This window comes from Urocitellus parryii, chromosome 7 (assembly GCF_045843805.1).
Source record: "Urocitellus parryii isolate mUroPar1 chromosome 7, mUroPar1.hap1, whole genome shotgun sequence".
Lineage (NCBI taxonomy): Eukaryota > Metazoa > Chordata > Mammalia > Rodentia > Sciuridae > Urocitellus > Urocitellus parryii.
In genome coordinates, this window is record NC_135537.1 from 146095847 (window position 1) to 146120474 (window position 24628).

At 48.0% G+C, this 24628-nt stretch overlaps 1 protein-coding gene and 1 non-coding gene across 5 annotated transcripts in view; both read left to right on the forward strand.

Annotated features, from left to right (window-relative positions):
- The first annotated feature begins 239 nt into the window (after positions 1 to 239).
- Positions 240 to 24628, forward strand: part of Unc45b (unc-45 myosin chaperone B) — a 44267-nt gene continuing 19878 nt past the window's right edge. For 3 of the 4 annotated variants that reach the window (XM_077800751.1, XM_077800750.1, XM_077800747.1), the window contains exons 1-19: positions 240 to 346; positions 672 to 843; positions 1340 to 1376; positions 2372 to 2547; positions 3412 to 3501; positions 5393 to 5560; positions 6135 to 6303; positions 8564 to 8734; positions 11749 to 11920; positions 14216 to 14516; positions 15213 to 15307; positions 15478 to 15619; positions 16206 to 16346; positions 19713 to 19840; positions 20674 to 20740; positions 21530 to 21643; positions 21972 to 22087; positions 22534 to 22651; positions 23409 to 23564. In XM_077800751.1, the coding sequence (XP_077656877.1) occupies positions 676 to 843; positions 1340 to 1376; positions 2372 to 2547; positions 3412 to 3501; positions 5393 to 5560; positions 6135 to 6303; positions 8564 to 8734; positions 11749 to 11920; positions 14216 to 14516; positions 15213 to 15307; positions 15478 to 15619; positions 16206 to 16346; positions 19713 to 19840; positions 20674 to 20740; positions 21530 to 21643; positions 21972 to 22087; positions 22534 to 22651; positions 23409 to 23564 (2529 nt within the window). In that variant the 5' untranslated portion in view covers positions 240 to 346; positions 672 to 675. The remainder of the gene's footprint in view (positions 347 to 671; positions 844 to 1339; positions 1377 to 2371; positions 2548 to 3411; positions 3502 to 5392; positions 5561 to 6134; positions 6304 to 8563; positions 8735 to 11748; positions 11921 to 14215; positions 14517 to 15212; positions 15308 to 15477; positions 15620 to 16205; positions 16347 to 19712; positions 19841 to 20673; positions 20741 to 21529; positions 21644 to 21971; positions 22088 to 22533; positions 22652 to 23408; positions 23565 to 24628) is intronic. The other variant, XM_077800748.1, reaches the window with a different exon arrangement.
- Trnam-cau (transfer RNA methionine (anticodon CAU)) lies at positions 7320 to 7392 on the forward strand. The gene has a single exon. It is a non-coding gene; the product is annotated as a tRNA-Met (tRNA).

The following is a 24628-nucleotide window of genomic DNA, read 5'->3' on the forward strand; positions in this document are numbered from 1 at the left end:
GAGGGGGTCTGCTGGGGGGTTCCCATCCTTTCTGGATCTTTCTCTTGTTCTTTGTGGTACGAGTGTCTGAGGCTCCCAGGACTGCCCCTGAGTCTGATGCTCAAGGGGCAGAGGACAGTCAGCACCTCCACGTGGTCATGACTGTCCAGTCTGGGGAGGGGGTGGACCCTGAGTATCAATGACAGACTCCAGGGACACCTGCCCCTGTGTCCAAATATGGTCTGAAGCCACTGGCTGGAGTGATAAAGTCTCCTGGGTCAGGGCTGGGAGGGGCAGACCGAAGCTGTTGGCCGAGGTGGGCAGAACTCCAGAGCAGCATCCCAGGAGCAAGTGGCCTGCTGAGAGGGTGAGCTGCCCGGGAGACTCCAGGGAGAGAGTGCTGGGAACACTCAGGCCTGCTGGCAGATGACGGTGCAGGCCTTTAGCCCTTGGCTTCACCCAACTGGACTGAGAGGCACTGGGACTCAGATACCCTCTCAAGGGGTCAGGCTCTGAGCAAATGTTATAATGTCCTTCAGGGGTGATTATTTTGCGGGTGCTCGGGTAGGCCCCTTCCATGCAGAATGCCCGCCCTCCACCCTGGTGGTGACCTGGGGCCCTGGACCTCAGGCCAAGAGCCCTGCCCTGGGTCAGGAGTGAGGGACTGACCAGATAGAGCTGCCCCTGTCCAGACAGATGGCCGAGGTGGAAGCGGCACAGCTGAAGGAGGAGGGGAACCGGCACTTCCAGTGCCAGGATTACAAGGCGGCGACGAAGAGCTACAGCCAGGCCCTGAAGCTGACCAAGGACAAGTCTCTGCTGGCCACGCTCTATCGGAATCGGGCAGCCTGTGGCCTGAAGATGGTCTGTGCAGAGTCTGGGGTGGGAGCTGGGCTGGGGGGTCTTGGGGCTGGGAGGCAGGGCTGGAGGATAGTCCCTTTCCTGATAGGAATTGGCCATCTCACCTGGACACCGCGGGGTGGAGAAGGGTAACTCTAACTGCCCAACCCAATTCTCTGGAGAGAGACTTTCACCCAATTCACGATCAGCCTAACGCCAGGGGCTTCTCAGATGCAATTTCATGGAGACTTGAGAACAGCCCTCTGAGGTAGCTGTTGCTGTCGTCTCCCGTTGCAGACATGAAACTCAGGACTCAGGGGGCTTCATGAATTTGTCCTAGCTCTCCCAGGTGGTCACAGAATCCAGATTCAAATTCGAGTCTGCATCCTGCCAAACCCTGTCCACTTTCCCATACCTGGGGCTGCCCAGCAAACCTTCTTCTGTCTCTGCCAGGACACTCTCTGGTGGTCTTTGTCTTGGGTCCCTATCAATTGTCTCCTTCCCCTCCCCCATTTCTCAGGAGAGCTACGTCCAAGCAGCTTCAGATGCCTCAAGAGGTGAGTCCCTCCCACCCCTGACTCTGCCTCTCTCAGCATGGTCTGTACTGGGTTTTGATTTGGTTACACTTTTTTTTTTCTTTTTTTTTTTTTTTCCTTGAAGAAACAGTGATAGTCTAGAGTGAGTTCAGAAGTGATAGAACTAGTCAGGCATGGTTGCGCACATCTGTAATCCCAGCGGCTTGGGAGGCTGAGGCAGGAGGATTACGAGTTCAAAGCCATTGCTGAGGCACAAAGCAACTCAGTGAGACCCTGTCTCTAAATATGATTCAAAACAGGGTTGGGGATGTGGCTCAGTGGTCGAGTGCACCTGAGTTCATTACCTGGTATCAAAAAAAAAAAAAAAAAAGAAAGAAAGAAAGAAAGAAAGAGAAGAAAACAAAAAAAGATCTGGGGGTGTAGCTCAGGGGTAGAGCACCCCTGGATTCAATCTCCAGTAATACACTCAAACATACATACATTCACACGCACAAAGGGAAAGAGGGAACCAACCGGAAACAATTGAAGGAAGCAGCAATATTTAGCCCCAGGAAGGCAACTCCCAGGTGGACAGACAGGCTGCCTTCAAACACCTAAAGGTTGTCACAAGGAACCAGTGTTGGATTTCATCTCAGGGGTTCCAGAGCCAGACTTAGGATAAAAGGACAAAGTTAAAGGGAGTACATTTTGGGTAGGAAGAGGGAAGGGTTCTCTAACAGAGCTGCCTGGCTGTCTTGAGAAGGAGGGAGCTCCCAGTTGCAGGAGATATGCAACCGCCAATCAGACGAACCCTGAGGAGACTGGAGCATCAAGACCTGAGTGAGATGACTCTAAAGCTCTCTTCCAGTCTTAAGACTCTGTGGATCTTACTGTCTCCCTAACAAAAAGATGGTATGGGACAGATAGTCCACATGGGTGGATAACCTCCAAGGAAGACAGGATTCTGCATTTGGGGCTGGGGTGGAAGAAGTGGTCCGCAGCTGGTGTCCTGAGACTCTGCCCTCTCCTCTCTCTAGCCATCGACATCAACTCCTCAGACATCAAGGCTCTGTATCGGCGATGCCAGGCACTAGAGCACCTGGGAAAGTTGGACCAGGCCTTCAAGGATGTGCAGCGCTGTGCCACCCTTGAGCCACGAAACCAGAACTTCCAGGAGACGCTGAGGAGGCTCAACACCAGCATCCAGGAGAAGGTAGCCCTTACCTCTTCCCTTAAACCTGGGGTACGAGGGAAGCAGGACCTCAGGACAGAGCCAGCCCTACCTCCATGCTTTGAGCTGGAGACAGCAAGGGGCACCTGTGCGTATTGTGATGCTGTCTGAGGACACAAGACAGCCAGGGCTAGAACAAGGGTCTTCTGAACTCCAGATGGAAGCTTTTAAAAAAAACTATGATCACTTAGCATTTAAATATCTAAGGGAATTGTTTATTCTAAAGTTGGGCTGTTGTTTCCTTCTCTTCCAAGACTATTATGATGACCAAATGGGCTAAAGAATGGAAATAGATTGTGAGCATTAAGGGGCAAAGACTTTGTTCATCATTGTATCCCCAACTTCTAGAACAGTGGCTGGCACACAGTTGTTATTCAGTTAACTTTTGTTGAATGAATAAATGAATGTGCCAGGGCCCAAAATAAACTTTTTAAAATTTGTTCTTATTAGTTACGCATGATGGTAAAATGTATTTTGACGTACATATACTGAGTATAGCTTCTCATTCTTCTGATTGTACATGATGTAGAATTACATTGGTCATGTGATCATATATGCGCATAGGATAGTAATGTCCGATTCATTCTATTATCTTTCCTTTTCCCATTCCCCCTCCATTCCCTTCATTCCCCTTTGTCTAATTCAGAATACTTCCTCTCCCCCGCACCTCCCCACCCCGTTCCTTTATTCTGAGTTAGCACCAGCATGTCAGAGAAAACATTTGGCCTTTTGGTTTTTGGGGATTGGCTTATTTCCAGAGTAAAATTCTAATATTTACTGAGACGAATAGATCGAAATAATGTGACCCAATTCTGCCTCCCTCATAAATACCTCCTCTCTCTTCAGCTCCGCGTTCAGTTCTCCACAGACTCCAGGGTACAGAACATGTTTGAGATCCTCTTGGACCAAAACAGTGATGCTGATAAGCTGGAAAAGGTGAGTGACAGGCGGTGCCAGTCAGTCAGCAGAGGGCGCTCTCGGACCCGCGGCTCAGGCTGCTGGGTTTCTCAGGATCTCTGCACTTAAAGGCTGTTCAGTAGTAAAGGAGTGAGAGCGCTGGTCCTTGAAGAACGGGGAAAATTAGCCTAAAGTCAAGCACGTTAGAAAACAGTGCCTTAAACAGAGTGAATCAGTATGGAGAGTCATGCAGCAGGGTTAGATCCTGTCTTTAAGATTCTGATATTTTATTCATCAGAGATTTTTTTTTTTTTTTGGCATTGATTTTGATTTTCAAGAACATAACACAACATATTATTTACCTGGATTACTAGCTTTGGGGTGCCTCTTTAAATTTTGCACCCAAGGGTAATGCCTCACTTGCCTCACTGTAATTTCAGAACTGAGAAACAATGAGAAAATCAAATGATATTTTATTTCATTTAGAAATATTGAAAGTCATTCTGAAACATTAAAATATGTACTGGTACGGAGGCTGGGTTTGTGGCTCTGTGGTAGAGCACTTGCCTAGCATGTGTGAGGCTCTGGGTTCAATTCTCAGCACCACATATAAATAAATGAATAAAATAGAGGTTCATCAACATCTAAACATAAAAATAAAAAAATATGTACTGATACATCTTAACCAAAAGTGGTGCAGTATTTTTTTCATGTTCCCTTCTATTCCTCCTTTGGAAAAAAGAAATTGAACATTTGAATGTTCCACATTCAAGAACTTGATAGACAGTGCCTGGGGGTGGGAGATGTTAGTTTTATAGTCAGAGTATCCACATGATATGCAAATATTCCCCCCCCCCCCCTGTATTGGAGATTGAACTCAGGGGTTCTCTACCACTGAGTTACATCTGTGGATCTTTTTATTTTATTGGAGAGGGGGTCTCTTTAAGATGTGCAAGCTGGCCTTGAATTTGTGATCCTCTTTGACCTCTTGAGTAACTGGAATTACACGTGTGCATCACCACAACCAGCTTGGAGTCTTTTTTTAAAAAAAAAATATGTATATATATATATTTTTAATTGCATATGGACACAATACCCCCATTTTTATTTATTTAATTTTGATGTGGTGCTGAGGACCAAACCCAGTGCCCCACACATGCCAGCCAAGTGCTCTGAGCTACAATCCCAGCCCTTGGAATCATTTTTATCTATAATTTTATTAAGTGTTTTTCTTGCTTTGGTTCCTTTTTTTTTTTTTTTTTTGTATTAGGGATTGAACCTAAGGGTGCTTAACTCCTGAACCACATTCCCAGCCCCTTTTTAAAAAGGTATTTTATTTAGATACAGGGTCTTGCTAAGTTGCTTAGAGCCTCACTGAGATGCTGAGGCTGACTTTGAAGCCAAAATCCTCCTGCCTCTGCCTCCTGATTCACTGGGATTACAGGTGTGTGCAATCACGCCCAGATTGGTTTTTGTTTTCATTTTGTGGGTCCCCTCTCTTCTAGAGCTGGGCATCATAGACAGGGCCTTGTGTATGCTAATATAGCTCGACCACTGAGCTATATTCCCAAAACTTATCTATAACTTTAATGGCTGCAATATATTTCTCAAGTTGGCGTTTATGCAGGTTACGTTGACTTTTTTTGTTTTGGATGTTGATGAACCTTTATTTTATTCATTTATTTATATGCAGTGCTGAGAATCGAACCCATTGCCTCACACATGCTAGGCAGGCATTCTACCACTGAGCCACAACCTACCCTGACTTCTTTGGACTTTTGTTTTTGGGTGGTGTTTCCAGGAGCAGGGTTATAAGAGAATACAATGTTCTGAGACCCACTGCTGGCACCAAGCCCTGTACTTGGCCCCTGAACAAAGCCTCAGCAATCATCCCTTCCTCTTGACCCTCCCTGTCTCTTTCTTCCCTCAGGCTGCCAACAACCTCATTGTGCTGGGCAGGGAGGACGCAGGGGCTGAGAGGATCTTCCAGAACAATGGAGTGGCCCTGCTGCTGCAGCTCCTGGACACTAAGCGGCCTGAGCTGGTGCTGGCTGCAGTGCGGACTCTGTCAGGCATGTGCAGTGGCCACCGAGCGAGGGTGAGGACTCTGGGACTGGTGTGCCCAGGGCAGATGGCTGCCAGTACAGGGACATGGAGGGTGACACATGCCCAGGGCTATGACTGGCATAAAGGGAACCTGATAAAAATTCTAGAGCATTTTCCTGTCAGCCAACCTTGGTTGTATGGTTCCTGTTTCAAAAGAGTGTTTCAGGCCTTTTCCGATTGAGCTGGAAAAGGGTTTCATAAAACAAAGGTATCAGGAGTGATTCAAATGAAGGAGCTGAAGGCAAGGGTAGGCTAGTTCAGACTTTTAAATACTGTCTTTGAACCCAATGTGTATTTTACACTCACACCACATCTCAATATGGTCTTGCTTTGTTGCAAGGGCTCTATATCCCTGTGTGGTATGGGCCTGCTGTTTTGGGGGGTGCCCTTCTTAACCTCTGGAAAGAGGTTTCCCAGGCTGTGAGTCTCATGAAAGCGTGGCTGCCTGTGCTCGTTTCCCTATGGCATGGAGTGGGATGGGAGTGGATCTTACCCACCCCCTCATGTGCATGGTAGCCGGGAAGGACAGATGGTGCAGCTGACTGTGGTTCTTGTTGGGGGTCTAGGCCACAGCGATTCTGCACGCAGTTGGCATAGACCGGATCTGTGGCCTCATGTCTGTGGAGAACGAGGAGATGGCTCTGGCCGTCTGCAACCTGCTCCAGGCCATCATTGACTCCCTGTCTGGGGAGGACAAGCGGGAGCATCGAGGGAAGGAAGAGGCCCTGGTTCTAGGTAGGAGATGTTCTCTTTGGTCTAAGTGGTTTCAAAGGGATAGTCCGTCACCAGACTGAGCATTTCCTGTGTGTGGAGGTGGCCTGGTTATTTATTAATTTATCTATTTATTTATTGGTACTGGGGATTGAACCAGGGCACTTTACCGCTGATCTACATCCACAGTCCTTTTCATTTTTTTTAAATTTTGAGACAGGATCTCTCTTAGTTGATTAATTAAAGCCTTGCTACATTGATGAGGCTGGCCTTGAACTTGCAATTCTCCTGCCTCAGCATCTTGAATGGCTGGGGTCACAGATCTGCCTCCACGCCCTTTTTATTTTTTAAAATAAGATCTTACTAAGTTGCTTGGCCCTGGTTTTATTTTTATATGTGTTTTCTGATTATAAAAGCATGAGAGGCATAACAACAGTATTTACAGTAACCAAAAAGGTGGAAAATAAAAACAAGTGTCAACAGAGCATGATGGTGTACGCCTGTAATCCCAGCAACTCAGGAGGTGGAGGCAGGAGAATTGCAAGTTTGAGATCAGCTTCAGCAATGTAGCAAGATCCTTTCTTAAAATAAAGAATAATAGAAAGGGCTGGGGATTTGGCTCAGTGGTAGAGCATCCCAGGGTTCAATTTCTAGTATCACTTAAAAAAAAATCTCTCTTGTAGATGACTAGAGAAGCAAAATATGACAAACACATGCCATGGAATATTATTCAACCTTAACAAGGAAGTCAGCTGTGACATGCTACAACACAGAGGAACCATGAAGGCATTATACTAATTGAAATAAGCCAGTTGCAAAAGGGCAAATACCATGTGAATCCAGTTACAAGATGTACCTCCTGGAGTCAAATTCATAGACAGGAAGTCGAAAGTTGGTTGGAGGGACTAGGGAAGGGGCAACAGGGAGTCATTGTTTAATGAATATAAAAGTTTCGGTTTTGTCAGGTGAAAAACTTTCTGTGGATGAATAATTGCATTTGCCCAACAATGTGAGTATAAAAGATGGCACTGGAGTGGGCTGGGGATATAGCTCAGTTGGTAGAGTTCTTGCCTCATATGCACAAGGCCCTGGGTTTGATCCCCAGCATCCCCCCCCCCACACACATATACACACACATACAAATATGACTACTGAAGAGTACACTTAAAATAGTAAGTTTTATGTTATGTATATTTTATCCCAATTTAAAAGAGGCTTATTAGAGAAACTTGGGGAAATATAGAAATATGTAAGGATGAGAAAAAAATACCTGTTACTCATTCAGTAACCACTATTATCATCACCGTATGTGTCTGTCCTGTTTCTATCCATATAAATATAAAAATTCTTATAAATATCTATTTAACAAAATTGGAATTCTGCTTTGTATAGTTTCATGATTTTATCTTCCTTTAGTATTATATTAATATTGCATACCATTTAAAATTCCTTTTTTTTTTGAATTGGGATTTAAACTCAGGTAAAGCTACCACTGATCTACATTACAGCCCTTTTTATTTTTATTTTATTTTTTTTATATTTATTTTTTAGTTTCAGGTGAACACAATATCTTTATTTTATTTTTATGTGGTGCTGAGAATCGAACCCAGTGCCTCTCGCATGCTAGGCGAGCACGATACCACTTGAGCCACATCCCCAGTCCCTTTTTTATTTTTTAAGATAAGATCTCACTGTTACTTGGGCCTTGCTAAGTTGCTGAGGTTGGCCTTGAACTTGGGATCCTCCTGCCTCAGCCTCTCCAGTCACTGGGATTACAGGTGTGTGCACCACCATGCCTGGCTCCGCATTTGCCTTTTAACGTCCACAGTGGGCAGGGAAGTCCTGGCATCACAGGCCGAAGCTGGAATTCAGGCTCCCAGGACATCTGAGTCTGGGAGGGGGGAGTCCAACGCCTGTAAGGACTATAAATTTCCTTTCTAGAAAGCATTTTATTAAATCACTCTATTAACAACTATATACGGTGCCCCTGGATCTCTGCCAGTCATTGCCAGGAAGTGAAGAACTCTCTAAGAACCTGAGCTACTTAAGGGCTGTTGTGGAAAACAATGTTCAGAGTGGCTAAGAACCCTGGGGGTGTTGACGAGGGATTTCTTTATATTTTTTGGGGGTGATATAGACAACATTATAGTCTCCTGGGACATTCACACATCCAGAAAGCAGTGGATTTAATATCCCCAGAGTCCTTCTAGAAGCTTCTACCATTCCTGATACGATCTGAGACATTCTACTCCTTGCTATTGACCTCTATCCTCTTGTTCCTCAGACACCAAGAAGGACCTGAAGCAGATCACCAGTCACCTGCTTGACATGCTGGTCAGTAAGAAGGTGTCTGGTCAGGGCAGGGACCAGGCGCTGAACCTGCTCAATAAGAATGTTCCCAGGAAGGACCTCGCCATTCATGACAACTCTCGCACCATCTATGTGGTGGACAATGGTGAGGAGATGGGAGGGTCTGGGGCTCACATGGCCTTTTGGGTAAACACCAGAGCACCTGGCATGGAGCAGAAAGCAGGAGAGGTTTTCTAGCAGATGGTGACTAAATTCATCAGATCCAGGTTCACTTCTCCCCTTAACCGGCTTCTTTAATTGCTCAGGAATCATACCTGTGGCTTTCTAATCTGCTCTCATTCTCTCACGGGTTTTATGACCTAGAGAGTAGGCCTGGTTCTAAAAGGTTCAAGTCAACCTCTCTGGGGGTGAAATTTATCTTTCAATATTACACTTGTCTCGTTTGATTTTCATAGATCTCAGTGAAGAGCACATGCAATTGCTTAGACCTTACAGATCACAAGTCGCTGTAGTGCTTGAGGCTGGCCCTCTATGCTGTTTTCCCCCAGTTCTGGTCTTCTCTGCATATATTTAAGTGGGACATCAGCAGTCACTTCTCTCTGCACTGGGATCTAGGGTCAACCACATGGTTTGTAGGGTGGGGCAAGGTGGGGAGCAATGTTTTTTAATTCTGTTCTTTTATTGAAGAGCACCAGAATGAATAGCATTCAGGTTACAATACAGTGGATTTAAAAATTCTGATACCCTAATTCAAAGCTGCAGCGTTGAGCTCCATGTGTAATGCCAACTGGGGCGGAGCAAAGCTTCCCTTAGATCAAACCTGAAGTGAGCTCTTGGCCAGGGGAGGGGTGAAGACTGTCAAGGAGGTGTTTGGGGTTCTAATAGAAGGGGAATGAGGTGCTCAAGGCCCAGGCAGGATGGAAGCCAGGAGATGAGATTGGGGAGGTGACGGGAAGTGGAGCAGGTGTCTTTGGGAGCCAGGTTGGGTTGCTTCTTTGGGCCCCTTTCAGTCCTGCCAAGCACTTTTTTTTTTTGAGTTTGGTTGTGACATAATAAATATATGTTATAAATAAACAGGCATCTGCACCTGTTTCCTAAACCAGTTAGAATCTTCAAAGTGATAAGTGTCCTCTTGTGCTAATGAGATGGCTAGTGGCTTGAGATCTGGATAGACTCAGGACAAGGAGCACAGGTTGCCAGGGGAGCCAACTGTGTGATTAGAGGCTTGGGACTTTCTGTCCCATTCCTCAACCCCTATCCCACCTCTGACCTCTTCAAGGTGAGGGGAGAGGGCCAGAGGTGGAGTTAATCACTGATGGCCAGTGTCTTGATTGATCATGTCTACATCATGGAGTCTCCATATAAAAGGCTCTAACTGAAGGGTTCTGAGAGATTCCGGCTTGGCGAAGACTTGGAGGTGCTGGGAGGATAGTGCCCCTGGAGAGGGCTGGGGGGGTGCCATACCCCTTCCCCAGACCTCCCCCTGTGTGTGTCTTCCATCTGGCTCTTCCTGATTGCAGCTTTCATAATAAAACTGAAAATATAGTAGGCAAATTATTTTCCTGATTTCTGTGAGCTCTTCTAGTAAGTTTTAGAACTTAGGGAGGAGACTGTAGGAGACATTATTTGTAGCCAGTTTGCACAGAAGTAAGTTGTGGGAAACCCGGAACAGCATCTGAAGTGGAGGCAGATCGTAGGCCTGAGCCCTCAGCCTCTGGGTCAGTGTTAACCCCAGGTAGAGAGTGTCCAAGTTGAACTGCAGAACACCCAGCTCACATCAGATGTGAAGAGCCAAGAGGAGTAATGGGGATGAAACTGAAGTTTTCCTTAAAGAGATAAAATACACAGAGCACAAAATTGCAGCTAAGCGTTTAAATTCCTTCTTAACACTCAGAGTTTCATACTTCCCATATTTACCCTGTGTGTTCTTTCCACATTCATGTACCACCCAAGGGCTGGCCAACTCCCAGCCACCTCTGAAGCCTGACCCTGGGATCAAGCTGTTTGTTGTCCCAGAGGCAGCATAGCCTATTGGTTAAAGGCGGGGATACTGTTTGACATCAGAGATCGCAGGGAGAGTGTCCTCTCTCTGTCTCTTGCCAGCTCCTTGATTTTGGGCGACTGCCTTGGATTCTCTTGACTTTCTGCTCTGAAAGATGGGAATAATGATTCCTAACCAGGAGGTTACAGTTAGGATAAAATCAGGTACACTTTGGCATACAGCAGATGCTCAAACTAACTTGCAAGTCTTCTTGAAGCTAACTGTCCGATCCGTGGTGTAACCATCCAGTATCATATCTTCCTTTAGTGTTGTATGTTCTTTCCATACTGCTCTGAAGGCAGGACCTAAATGGTACACATTTAATCCTTCACTTATTCCACAACTACGTGACTATTAAACTAGTCTGATGGAGGAAGTCACTTAAGAATCTCTACCCAGTGGGCACAGTGATGCACACCTGTATTTCCAGCAGCTTGGGAGGCTGAGACAGGGGTGTCACGAGTTCCAAGCCAGCTTCAGCAACAGTGAGGTGCTAAGCAACTCAGTGAGTAAATAAAATACAAAATAAAATACAAAATAGGGCTGGGGATGTGGCTCAGTGATTGAGTACTTTTAAGATCAATCCCTGGTACAAAAAAAAAAAACCACCCAAAGATGATAATAATAAGAAATATATTTATTATTGCCTAAATTCATAATGGACTTTATTGAGTGACAATTATGTTTCAGATGGGCACCAGGCTATTTCTACTTATTATTTTCTTATTGAGTCCTCAAGCTCTATAAGGTAGGTAGTATTATGTCCATTTTCACAATTTTAGAAACTGTGGCCTAGAGAAAAGAGAAGATAAAATAGTATGCGAGGAAGACTGCATGTCTACTCACAGAATGTTAGCACTGGTAGAGTCCTCTGAGATCAACTCATCATGATTTTGAAAAGGTGAAAATGGAGGCCCACAGAGAATGGTAGATCACTCAAGGTAGGGGCAGAGCCAGGTGGAGGACCTGGGTCTCTTGTCCCCACTCCAATGCCCTAGGCTCTCCTGTCTAAAGACAGGGTTGGAGTGAAGCCAGAGACAGGACATTGCTTAGTCAGGGGTGTGTTCCTGAGGACAGAGCCCAGCAGGAATCTCACTCTTGCCCCTGTCCCCCTGCAGGCCTGAGGAAGATTCTGAAGGTAGTGGGGCAGGTTCCAGATCTGCCCTCCTGCCTGCCCCTGACCGACAACACCCGCATGCTGGCCTCCATCCTCATTAACAAGCTATACGATGACCTGCGATGTGATCCAGAGCGGGATCATTTCCGAAAGATCTGTGAGGAGTATATCACGTGAGTCTCCTGTGTGTGTGGGGGTGTTCTGGCTCAGGGTCTCTCTTGAAGTTACAATCGTATGTTGGCCTGGGCTGCAGCCATCCAAAGGCTTGACTGGACTTCCAAGATGGCGCACTCACCTGATTGGCATGCTGGTGCTGCCTATTGGTGGGAGGCCTCACTTCCTCCCCATGTGGACTTCTCCACAAGCTGCAGAAGAGTTCTCACCGTGGCAGCTGCTTCCCTGAGTGATGATCCAGGGTAGAGCAGGGAGGAGAGCAGTGTCTCTCACACACCAGCTTCAGCAGACGCACACCATCACTCGAACGTTCTAGTCATTAGGAGCAAGTGCTCAATCTGGCCTTGACCCAGATTCAGTCCCAGGTTGTCGATTCTGCAGATCTCGCCACAAAATTGATACAGGTGAATTAAAATAGGTGGAAATCACTATCTACAGCTTATATCTAGATTATATTAATAAATATCATAATTGTGACATTATAATATTAATATTATATATTGCATAATGGTATTATATACTATCTTAAAGTTTTCATAGGTATTCTATGTCTGGGATAATGCCACAAGATGGGTTAAGGGAAGAGAATTACATTCCACCTTTGGAAGGGAGGGGTGTCAGTATATTTCTGGACATGGGCTGGGGACGTGGCTCCATGGTAGGGCGGCCTACCTAGCATGCATGAGGCCTTGGGTTCAATCCTCAGCACTGAAAACAACAAAACACTGGGCATATTTTAAATCCACCTCAGTCTCCTGTGGTTGGGAGGAACACCCATGGGCTGTCAGGTGGAAGACCGGCTCTGAGGAGACTTTAAGAATGGGCGGCTTTAGAGACGAGGCAGGGTCAGGCCCTCTGAAGTCGAGTGTGCTGGGTCTTCTCCCTGCTGCTCCCTCATCTCAGATGCTCTGTCTGGGTCTCCGTCTGTCCTTATGTGTCCTCTCCCTTCTCCTCCTACTGCCATGTGACCTTTGGACTGTTGCAGTGATTTTCCTGGTAGACTGCTCAGATTTCTGGGACACACCTATGGCTCAGTCATGGGGGTGTGGTCAGGAAGCCAGGACTGAGCCAGGTGAGGCTCAGGTGGCGAAGACGCTGCCTTTACTGCGCTTCTCCTTTCTCTCTTCCCAGGGTCTGCAAACTGCTTCTGTAAATGGCCGGAGAAGAACAGACATATATTTCTCTTTTTAATTATTTTAAAAATATTATTATTACTATGATTATTTTTGCAGTACTGGAGATGAAACCCAGGGGGCGGGGCTCTACCATTAGTCTATATATTTCCAGCCCGTTTCATTTCTTTTTTATTTATTTCCATACAGCTAAATCGCTGAGGCTGGTCTTGAACTTTCTGCCTCAGCCTCCCAAGCAGCTGGGATTATAGGCACTCACCCCCATGCCTGGATTATCTATTTTTTTAATATTCATTCTTTAATTATAGGTGGACACTATTTTAATTTTATTTTTACATGGTGCTGAGGATTGAACCCAGTGCCTCACGCTTGCTTGCTAGGTGAGTGCTCTATCTCTGAGCCACAACCTCAGCCCTATTTATTTTTCTAAAAAACCCTTTAAAATACAAAAATGCTTCTCTGCCCCTGGATCTGCCAGCCCCTGCTCTCTCCTATGGCTTCTGCTGACCCCCGACTTTGGTTCTCCTAGAGCTCCTCACAGTGACCTTGGCTTTTCCTATAGAGCTTCAGCTTTTCCCGCTCACTCCAGAGCCCCCCATGAGATCCCAAGTTGAGTTCCACCCCCTCACTTGACAGAGGAAGGGGCTGAGATGTGATGCCAAGCCGCCCAGTGCACGGGCACCTTGCTAGGTCCTCTGCCCCCTGTGGCCGTGGGTGCCATCTGTCCCTCCAGATGCTGTGCTGTGCTGTGGACTCTGGGCTGGAGGCCACAGCTTTTGCTTGTCTGTAGGACCTGCCTCAGCTGAGGACTGTCTCACCCTTCCCAGGGCAGCCAGCATCTGCTGACTTGTCCCTCACGCCAGGTTAAAATCATTTTACTGGTTGTCCCAACCCCAGAGTCTTCCCCGGCTGAGGCTTTGTGGTGACTGCATTGCAGCCTGATGCCTCCCTCTACCCAGTGCAGCTTCCTTAGTACAACCACTGCTATCCTCAGTTTACAGATCAAGAATCGGAAGCTCGAGAGGTTCTGCAAATTGCCCAATGTCACACAGCATATGAGTGGTAGAATCAGGATGCCAATCCAAATCTTTCTGCCTCCACATCTCACTCTTTCCATCCTCTTGGACCTGTTATCTTGACAATCCTCACTCTCTGTTTTAGGGGCAAGTTTGACCCCCAGGACATGGACAAGAATGTGAATGCCATTCAGACCGTGTCTGGGATCCTTCAGGGGCCCTTTGACCTGGGCAATCAGCTACTGGGAATGAAAGGCGTTATGGAGATGATGGTGGCACTGTGTGGCTCAGAGCGCGAGGCTGACCAGCTGGTGGCCGTGGAGGCCCTCATCCACGCCTCCACCAAGCTCAGCCGCGCCACCTTCATCATCACCAATGGTGTGTCATTGCTCAAAAGCATCTACAAGACCACCAAGAATGAGAAGATCAAGATCCGAACGCTGGTGGTGAGTAGGCTGGGCACCACCTGCCCAGGACCAGCCACCGTGCTGAGCACCGAGCACCCCAGGAAGAATGGGGGTGCTCTCCATTCTAGAGGAGACACCACACCCCTATGGGCCCCTGCAGAGCAGAGTGACATGGGGACAGAGATTCAGAATGGTGGGCCCTGCATTTAACCCTGGCCATGTTTTCCTCCTGAGTTTTTTCCAGAAAACATTTTCAGAATGAACTCTAAAAAGCCAGTTTCTTTAACCAGCATGTGTGTGGCAGTTAAGCCTGTTTTCTTTCTTCCATTTTCATTTTACTGAAATTACTTCCATGGATTTCTTCTTTATCTTGTGAACAATTACCCCAACGATTGGAGTCATTGATGCAGTATTTTATTCACATAATTTTTTTAAAAACTGATCTTTGCCTCTGATGTAGTGAATTTCTTTATATGGAAGATTTTTTTTTTCCTACAAGAGTTTAATTTTCCTTGGGTTAAATTTCACACATTTGAATTGGTCCCTCATATGACATGACTTTCCTGCAGTTTTTTGTGCCCTAACTAGGCTGCCCACTGCAGTTGCACATGGTTACCATCCTCTCATGTGGATTTTTCAAACTACCTGTGAGGTTTTCTGGCCACAGCGACTTATTAGAGCAAGGCCTGTCCCCAAACCATGTCCCTGATCCCGAATGTGTCTGCCCCTCCACAGGGCCTCTGCAAGCTCGGCTCTGCAGGGGGCACAGACTATGGTCTCAGGCAGTTTGCTGAAGGGTCCACAGAGAAGCTGGCCAAGCAATGTCGCAAGTAAGAGGGTCATTTCCAGCCCCTCCTCATGGGCTTCTGTGTAGGGCCCTCTGGGCTGCACTCTGGTGGGTGGTGAAAGGTCCCTCACCTGCTCTCCACCACCCTGAGGTCGCTTCACTCTTTACTGGAGCCTGTCACCTTCCCCAGCAGCTCTTGCTCCCCACTTCCAGGTGGCTGTGCAATGCAGCCATAGACACCCGCACCCGACGCTGGGCGGTGGAGGGCCTGGCCTACCTCACCCTGGATGCTGATGTGAAGGACGACTTCGTCCAGGACATCCCGGCTCTGCAGGCCATGTTTGAGCTGGCAAAGGCAAGTGTGGCCCTGACCTCCAACCGGATTCAGGGCCTACCGGATTCAGGGCCCTCCAGCCCTCCTGTAATCTGGTTGGCCATTTCCCTCTTTCTGGCTCTCATCTTACCTGGCTGAAAGTGAATCCACGTGCCTTCCTGGCAGAGGGAGTATTAACCGGAAGATGGCATGTTTGCCCATGGCCATGAGTGAGGAGGTCCCGAGGGACTTGGGGCAGTGCTTCACTCCCTCTGGAAGTGCGGGAAGGATTTCCAGTAGAGCCAGAGCAGAACTCCAGCTCCCACCCAAGTGCCCACTCCAGGTAGTGGGATGTGAGTGCGCTGGGCTTTTGAAAGGCACCAAGCAAGGTGCTGGGTGAGAAGCCACTGGCCTACTGTTGTGGTGCTGCTGGGGTTCAGGAGCACTTCTGCCACCCTCTAAGAGCAGAGCCGGTTCCCCTCCTGTGCCACCTGTACTTCTCCAAGCAGAGCCCCACCAGCCACACTCCTTCCAAACCAATTTGCCCGCCATGTCAGGGAGCTGTCTTGGAAGCAGAGTCCGGTTCCAAAGTTCCTTTCTGCCTTTCCCCCTAACCCGGTGTCTAAAGACCAGTGACAAGACCATTCTGTACTCGGTGGCCACCACCCTGGTGAACTGCACCAACAGCTATGATGTCAAGGAGGTCATCCCCGAGCTGGTGCAGCTGGCCAAGTTCTCCAAGCAGCACGTGCCTGAAGAGCACCCCAAGGTGGGTACAGGATGCCCCTGGAGGGGGACTGTGTCTCCAGACCTCCCAAACAGGTGGAATGGGAAAACCCTGGGGTGCAGGCAGCTGTGTGGACTGTGTTTGGGAGGACTGGGGATAAAATACTGATCAACTGAGGATGATAATGGTAAGTTTGTCCAGCAGATGGCGCTCATGCTTTTCCTTTGTTTTCTGTCTTGGGAGAAAAAACAAGTTTTAGAGTTTAATTTGACACAGAGCCCTGATGAACATGGTTTTCATATGTGGAATCTAGAGAGGGAATAAAAGGGGGAAAGTAGGTGGGATCTCATGAAAATAGGAGAGAGACCAGTAAGGAGAGGAAGGGGGCCACGAGGAAGGAGGAGGGGAGGGCAAGGGAAGGTCCTGGGGATTGATTTTATGTTGTTGATTTCATAGATATGAGACAGATTTATATCATACTACCAAGACTTATAAGGATTTGATTTTCTGGGATATCTGGATTTGGGGATGGGTGTTGATGAATATTGAGAGGAGGAATGGGGGGTCAGCATGAGCCCAGGTGTCACAAATCTCCTTGGGAGCCTAATACAAGAAAATGATTTACATGTTATTTGCATATAAGTACATATGAAAAAATATTCCCAGCCAATAAAATAATTTAGATTTTTAAAATGATCAAAATGATAATCCTAGGTTGCAAGACTGTCGTAGGAAGATAGCAGGAAACAGTTTTATTTGGCTGCAGCCAGGTTCAGAGGGCACAGCTTTTGCTGTAATCAATTAATTCCCTGAACCCCAAGTTCAAGTAGTTGTAGAATTTTATACCCAGAATGGAAGGGGAGGGGCTCAGAAGTTCACAGACTGCATAAGTTCACATAAAAGCAGCTTTTTCTTTCCTGTTCTGGGCAAGTTAACCCTTCAACGACAACACCTGAGAAGGGGAGAGCTTCTTCTCCCCTTTCTTCCCTCCCCCTGCCAGCTGTTACCATGGAGCCCAATTGGTAACTTCTCTTATTTCAAAAATGTAGACAACTCTGTGAAGCCCAGCTCAAGGCCAGAGGCCTTGATAAAGAATTTGTCTTTTTTTTTTTTTTAAATCACACTTTGCAAACACATTTCTACAAACTACTATACTGGATACATGTTTGTGAAAAACTAGTAAAGGGACGTCCAGCATGTGGAGTGCCGATTTCTTCCTGGCCAGTCACCAAGTAAAATAGAGCAACAGGAAATTAGGAAGTTTAACTACATTGAACTTTTTTGTAGACACTCTTTTGCTTATAGTCTTAAAATCAATTATGGTGAAGATTTCTGGAGAAGCTTAGGTAAGATTCTTTTTTTGTGGAGGAGGGGGGTGCCACTACAAAACCAACGAAAGTGTGCAATAGAGAAAATAACCACTCCTCATAATGTGTCCCTGTGACCACTGTTGGCATTTAGGTATGTTGTGCTACCCACCAGAGACTGTTGTTTTTCTGTGCATCTTTTTTCTTTTTTTAAAAAATTAAACTCTATTTAAATTTTTATTGGCACAATGAACATATACATAATAGTGGGATTTTTTTCTTCCTATAGTTATAATCAGAATGTAGTAATCATTTTGTCTGATTTTGGAAAAATAATTTTTTTTGGGGGGGGAGGAACACTCACCCTGTGTGTGGGATTGTAAATTAGCACAATCACTGTGAAGATCAGTATGATGTTCCTTAAAAAGCTAAGAACAGGACTACCATATGACCCAGTGATAACACTCCTTGGGATTTATCAAAAAAATTTAAAGTCAGCATACTCTTGGGATACATGCATACCCAGGTTTACAGCAACACAATTCACAATAGCCAAGTTATGGACCCCAGCCTAGGTGTCTGTCAACAGATGAATGGATAAAGAAAATGTATATACATGTAAAGGAGTTTCTTCAGCCATAAAGAAGAACAAAATCATGTCATTTGCAGGAAAATGGATGGAACTTGAGAGCATTATGTTAAGCAAAATAAGCCAAACTTATTTTGTCAAAGGTCATATGTTTTCTTTCATTTGTGGAAAGTAGAGAGAAAAAAAGGAGGAAAAGAGGGGGGAATCTCATGAAAATAGAAGGGAGACTAGTTAGGGAAGAAGGGGACCAGGAGGAAGAAGGAAGGGAGGGAAAGGGAAGGTTCTAGGGAACTAAATTGACCAAATTATGCCATGTGCATGTATGAATGTGTCACAGTGAATCCCACTGTTCTGTATAATTATAACACACCAAGAAAAATTAAAAGCATATGGTGTGATGTGGGTTGGTTATGTGACAATATTATGCTATTTTATATAAAAGACTTGAGAACAAGATACTTTGTGTATTTTGCAATACATGGCCTCCCATTCTCTGAACTGTTTTTAAAAGTTGCAGGTACACTTCACCCAGGCAAGGGTGCACAGCGTGTTCTGCTGCTATGAAGGTCCCCTGTGCCTAGAGGTGGCACATGATGACTGTCTCTTCCCCGCCAATCCCCATTCCGAGGACCAACCTGGGGTTGACTTTGGGTTTCCAGCAAAGCCCACTCCATGGCTGTCAGCTTCAACTGCTGTCCCCATTTACTCCTGTCTATATCCCCCTCCCCGTCCCCCAATGGAAAGCCAACCTTTTGCAAGAAAGTCACTGTATGTGTCATCCAGTGCTTGGGGTCATCCCCTTTTCACTTCACTCCTCTGAGAAAGAGAGAGTTGAGTCTTTGACGTTGACTTTCTTACAGCATCAGCTCCGCAGGCTCTGTGCTGGGAGCAGGTTGGGCAAAGCAGAGAAGAAGTTCTTACCTGATGGTCGTTGTTTCGGCAAAGGGAACCTAGAGAAGTCCGTTACTTCCTTTTGCTTCTCTAACACCTCGCCACAAACACAGTGGCCTGAAAAACACATCTGTTATCTTACAGCTCTGGAGGCCGGAAGTCAGAGCATCTGTCCCCCTGGGCTGACATCCAGGGGTCTGCAGGGTTGGCTCCTTCTGGAGTCTCTAGGGGAGAATCTTATTCCTTGACTCTTTCAACTTCTAGAGGCCACCTACATTCTTTGGTTGTGACCTTGAATTATTCCAACTTTTTCTCTTTTCACACCTCCTAGTATTAACCCTGAGCTTACTGTGCTGTGGTTACATCATGATTATTTGGGGCCTACCTACATTATCCAGGATTATCTCCCCTTTCCCAGTTCCTTCACTTGATCATCTTGGCAAAGTCCCTTTTGACATGTGAGGTTACCCATTCTCAGGTTCTAGGGATTGGGCTGTGGTCATCTGGGAGGGCCATTAGTGAGCCTACCCTAAGAAGTCAGAAACATACCATCTGAAGTTCCAGCACAGATCTGCCTGGTGCCCAGGCCCCTTCTCCATTGCCGACTCTCCCATCCCCCAGGACAAGAAGGACTTTGTGGACATGCGGGTGAAGAGGCTCCTCAAGGCAGGTGTCATCTCCGCTCTCTCCTGCATGGTGAAAGCAGACAGTGCCATCCTCACTGACCAGACCAAGGAGCTGCTGGCCAGGTGCCACTGCAGGGGGCCAGGGGCTGGGCCTGAGGGGACTGGAGGGCAGGAGGCTGGACGGGGAGATAGAAATGATGGGGGCCTACATGAGGGACTGAGTGAGCCACTGGGTGTCCTAGAGACTGAAGGGGACCAACAATGAAAATGACATGATGGGGCAGATGTGACAGGTGGAAGCTTGTGTCCAAAAGGTATCCATTCTGGTTGCCTTGTTCCCAGAAATCAAAGGCACAAAGTACAGACTACTGGGCATGTTCAGGTCCAGTGCAACAGGTGCCCTGTGGGGAGGCACCGTGGGTGGGGACATGGACAATGGCACCCAAGCAGCCAGACTGGTGGGCCAGGGCTCAGCAACCAGGAAGGCCTGGTGGAGGTGACAGCTGAGCCCTGATGGAAGAAAAGGAGCCACTCTAATGCGGGGGAGGGAAAGGCTGCAGGCCTGGAAACAGCATCTGCAGAGACACCAAGGACAGAGGAGATTTCTCTAGAGCATGGAGGCCCAGGAGGGAACCGTGCTCAAGGGAATTAGGAGACCGTGGAGGTGGAGTTCCTCTTGGGTGGCGAGGGGCACCAAGGAGCCCCTGGCAGTGCCCATAAACAGGAATGGGGTGGCTCTTTGCAGCCTTGCTTGGCCTCACTTTCTTCCGTGCCACTTAACATCATCACAGCGTCTCCCCAAGGTGGCTCATCGTGCATTGTGGGGCAGGAGCACACGGGGTGCACTCTCCGGGCTTTCCCTGTCCATCCTGGGGCTTCCTGGGCTCTGGCTGCTGGTCTGCGATGGGAGAGGCTGCTGGCAGTTCAAATGCTCTCCTTTATTCTCGGCCCTGCAGGGTGTTCCTGGCGCTCTGTGACAACCCAAAGGACCGAGGCACCATTGTGGCTCAAGGTGGTGGCAAGGTAAAGGGTCAGGATAAAGCCTTTGCTTTCCTAGAAGGTGATCTGCTTCACAGGAGCATACAGACTGTGCATGTGTTTGTGTGTGTGTGTGTTCATGTGTACTTATGTGGGTGTGCTCATGTACCCCTAGCTTGGCTGGAGAATCCTGTATCCCTAACCCAACCCAACCTCCTTGAATATGGCAACTCAGTTATTCGCACTGTTTGTGCTCATGGCCCCAAACCAATATCTGCTTGATTGGCTGGTGCCATGGATGTACTCTGGAGTGTCTTTATCTTCCTTGCTATTGGAAGGAAGCCTGGTACAAAGATGGAGACTGTGGACTTTCCTGTAGACTAGAGTTGAGTCTTGCTGTGTAACCTGGGGCAGATGCTTACTCTCACTGAGCCACAATTTCTTCCTCTGTAAAATGGAGGCAGGACCCACACACTCACATTTCAGAATGTCACCAGGATTACATAAAATACATGCAAAGCTCACAGTAGGTGCTCAATAAGTGGCTGCTGTTATGATTAGGTGTGGCTTAGACAGTAAGGAATCCATTTATTATTTCTCCAAAAATTGAAGGAACCTGTGGATGGGTGGGCAGAAGTGGGGTTGAAGACCTTGATGATTGGGACCCAGGGGAGTGCATCTATGGCTGAGTAGTTGTTTTCCATGATGCTCAAGGGCTGATGATGTCGCAGAGTCTCTGTGAAACTCTGATGGGACAGAGAGACAGCAGCTGGGGTGGGAAGATGGGAGAGGGCTCTGGATCTGTGGCCTAGGTGACTGTGCCCCTTCTTGCAGGCCCTGATCCCGCTGGCTTTGGAGGGCACGGATGTGGGCAAGGTGAAGGCGGCCCATGCTCTGGCCAAGATCGCGGCTGTCTCTAACCCGGACATCGCCTTCCCTGGAGAGCGGGTGGGTATTTGGGATGGGTGGGGTGGGGCAGAGGGAGGAGTCTCTCCTGCTCTCATCACCCCAACCTGGGAGAGGGACCTGGTGCTGTTTCAGGGCGGGTGATGATTCACCTGGATGCCTGGCCTGGCTGTGCCTGTGACAAACAGGACTGTTTCCTCAGAAATATTGCAAAGTAAAGGCAACATTCCTGCCTCTGAGGATCATTGTGCAGATGAGGTCCGACAACACAGGAAAGTGCTTTGGAAATTTAAGGCTGGCCACCTACAAATGTAGAGAATGGAGGGAGATGTGGCCCTCGCCCCACCTGATCCGCGACCCCTCCCCACAGGTCTATGAGGTGGTGCGGCCCCTTGTGGGTCTCCTGGACACGCAGAGGGACGGGCTGCAGAACTACGAGGCTCTCCTGGGCCTCACAAACCTGTCTGGGCGGAGTGACAAACTCCGGTGAGTGGGGTGGGGTGGAAAGGGCAGGGGTGGGGAGAGGTGCCCCAGAAATTTGGGTTGGAATTTCACAGGTCATGTGCTCAAGCTGCTGAGCTCAGATGACAGCATCAGAGGCACTGGGTAGAAACCACAGCGGGAGGGGGTTTGCATTGGAGGACAGAAAGACCACACAGAGACTGTGCGAAGCCCAAGGACTAGCAAAAGGGATCTCCAGTGGGGTGGTGTGTTCCTCCCAGGGCGCAGCCGTGCCCAGGATGCGAGGCCATTTAGTTTATACCCACTGGTGCCCCTCCTTGAGCCAGGAGCAGCAGGTTGCATGCCACCCAGCTGGCTGATGGTGTGGGAGGGACACCATTAGGATGGAGGAATGGCCCTGGTGTGGCCAAATCCCCGCATGCTCACTACCAAGCACTCAGGGCCTCTCTTTCTCCACCCTCTTGTCCCAGACAGAAGATCTTCAAGGAGAAGGCCTTGCCGGACATCGAGAACTACATGTTTGAGAATCATGACCAGCTGCGGCAGGCGGCCACAGAGTGCATGTGCAACATGGTGGTCAACAAGGAAGTGAGGACTGGGCTCGGGGCAGTGGGGGCAGACCCAGGCGGGGAGGGTCAGGCCAGCAGCCAGGCCTGGTGTGAGATCAGGGGCTCCTAGGATGGGACTAAACTAGCGTTTTGACCAGAGAACCCAGGAATATCTAAATCTTTCCTACATTACAGCCCCTCTCCCTGTAGACACCCTGAGAAAAACATGTTCACAACATCCTGTTATTCCAGGCTGGGTTTTTGACTCCAAAGCTTGTGCGGGATGAGGTGCAAGGTACTATTTTCCCAGTCTTCTTAGTCCTGAATATCATTATAACAAAGCAGGATATGAAACCAGGGCCTATTAGCCATACAGAGAGGCTAGACATGGGACTTCATTGTGTAGCAAACCTGGAAGGCCCAGTCCTCGGGAGAATCATTGCAAGCTTTCCCAAGGGGAAATGAAGCAGGTTCCTTGGGCATCAGCCCCTCCAGCAGTCCTGCCTGCCTCTTTTGCTGGTGCCAAGTTGAATGCAGAGGTGGTGCAGCCTGCTGGGTGTGTGTGGGGGATCCCTTATTCTCTTTGACCTTTTAATTGGAGGAATTTCACCCAACCAATCAGGGAAGGCTTCCAGGGGGAGGTGGCATGGGCAAGCTGATGGAAGGAGGAGGAAAACTCCCAGGGATCCTGGGTCAGAGAACTTCAGATGCAAGCCCCCTTCCCTCTTCCTCTGCCTCACCCCAGGAGGCGCAGGTGGGGGGCATTTGTCTCTGAACCCTGCAGCTGCCTCCCACAGGTTCAGGAGAGGTTCCTGGCGGATGGGAATGACCGGCTGAAGCTGGTGGTCCTGCTCTGTGGGGAAGATGATGACAAGGTGCAGAATGCGGCCGCTGGAGCCCTGGCCATGCTGACGGCAGCACACAAGAAACTGTGCATCAAGATGACCCAAGTGGTGAGTGTGGGTCCTGGGACAGGAAGAGGCTGGGCATGCACCAGAGAATCTCCCCACGCTGTCCCAGATGATCCTCTGGGGAGGCCATTCCACAGGGCAATCCCTGCCAGTCCCCATTTCTATTCCTCCTGCCTTAGGAGAGGAGGTCTGTATCCCTTGGCTTCTTCTGGTCATTATGTGCACCTCCTGAGTGTGCTGGCTTAAATCCCCTCTGTGTTTCATCCATTATCTTCCATGGTATATACAACTCATTACTTAAGAACACAACAATACAGCTGGGCACCATGGTGCACACCTAGAATCCCAGTGACCCAGGAGGCCTCAGCCTGCTGCCTCAGCAGGATGATTACAAGTTCAAGGTCAGCACTGGCAACTTTGTAAGACTCTGTCTCCAAATTAATAAAAATAAATGGACTGGGGATATAGCTCAGCGTAGAGCACTCACTCAGCATGTGCAAGGCCCTGGGTTAGATCCCCAGTACTGAAAAAAAAAAAATCACAATAATACCAGCAATGCTCACTGCTGCTGGGCTCCTGAGCTCCCCAGAGAAGCGTGGGAGTGGTTGGGCTGCTGCAGGGAGCTTATGGTTTGGTGAAAAGGCTTCCCCACAGTGGCTATGATGAGCAGCTCCTAAGATGGGAGTGGGGCCACCACAGCAGGTGTGATGGGATTGATGTGGACATAAAGATGGGTGCAAAATGCAGCTCTCCTTGTTTGGCCAAACTGAGCCTGTGCACTCAGGCCCACTGGTGGTGAAAAACGTGAACGTCTCATGTCAAGTGTACTCACGTCTGGGTGAGGCAGGTGTTTCAAATAGATGATTTAAGGTATGTGTGTATGTGTGTGCGTGCATGGGTGCAGGTGTGTGTGTGTGTGTGTGTGTGTGTGTGTTTCTCTCTGTTCTAAAGGGCTTAAGCTCTCGTGGCACCAGAGGTTCTCTGCTGGAGGTAGCTCATTGGCATGGTCTTTGGGTTTCAGACTCTTTCCCTACAGCAAACCTCTCAAAACTGTAATGTGTGTCAAAATCACCTGGAGAGCTTGTGAAAACAGTTTCCCCAGGTGT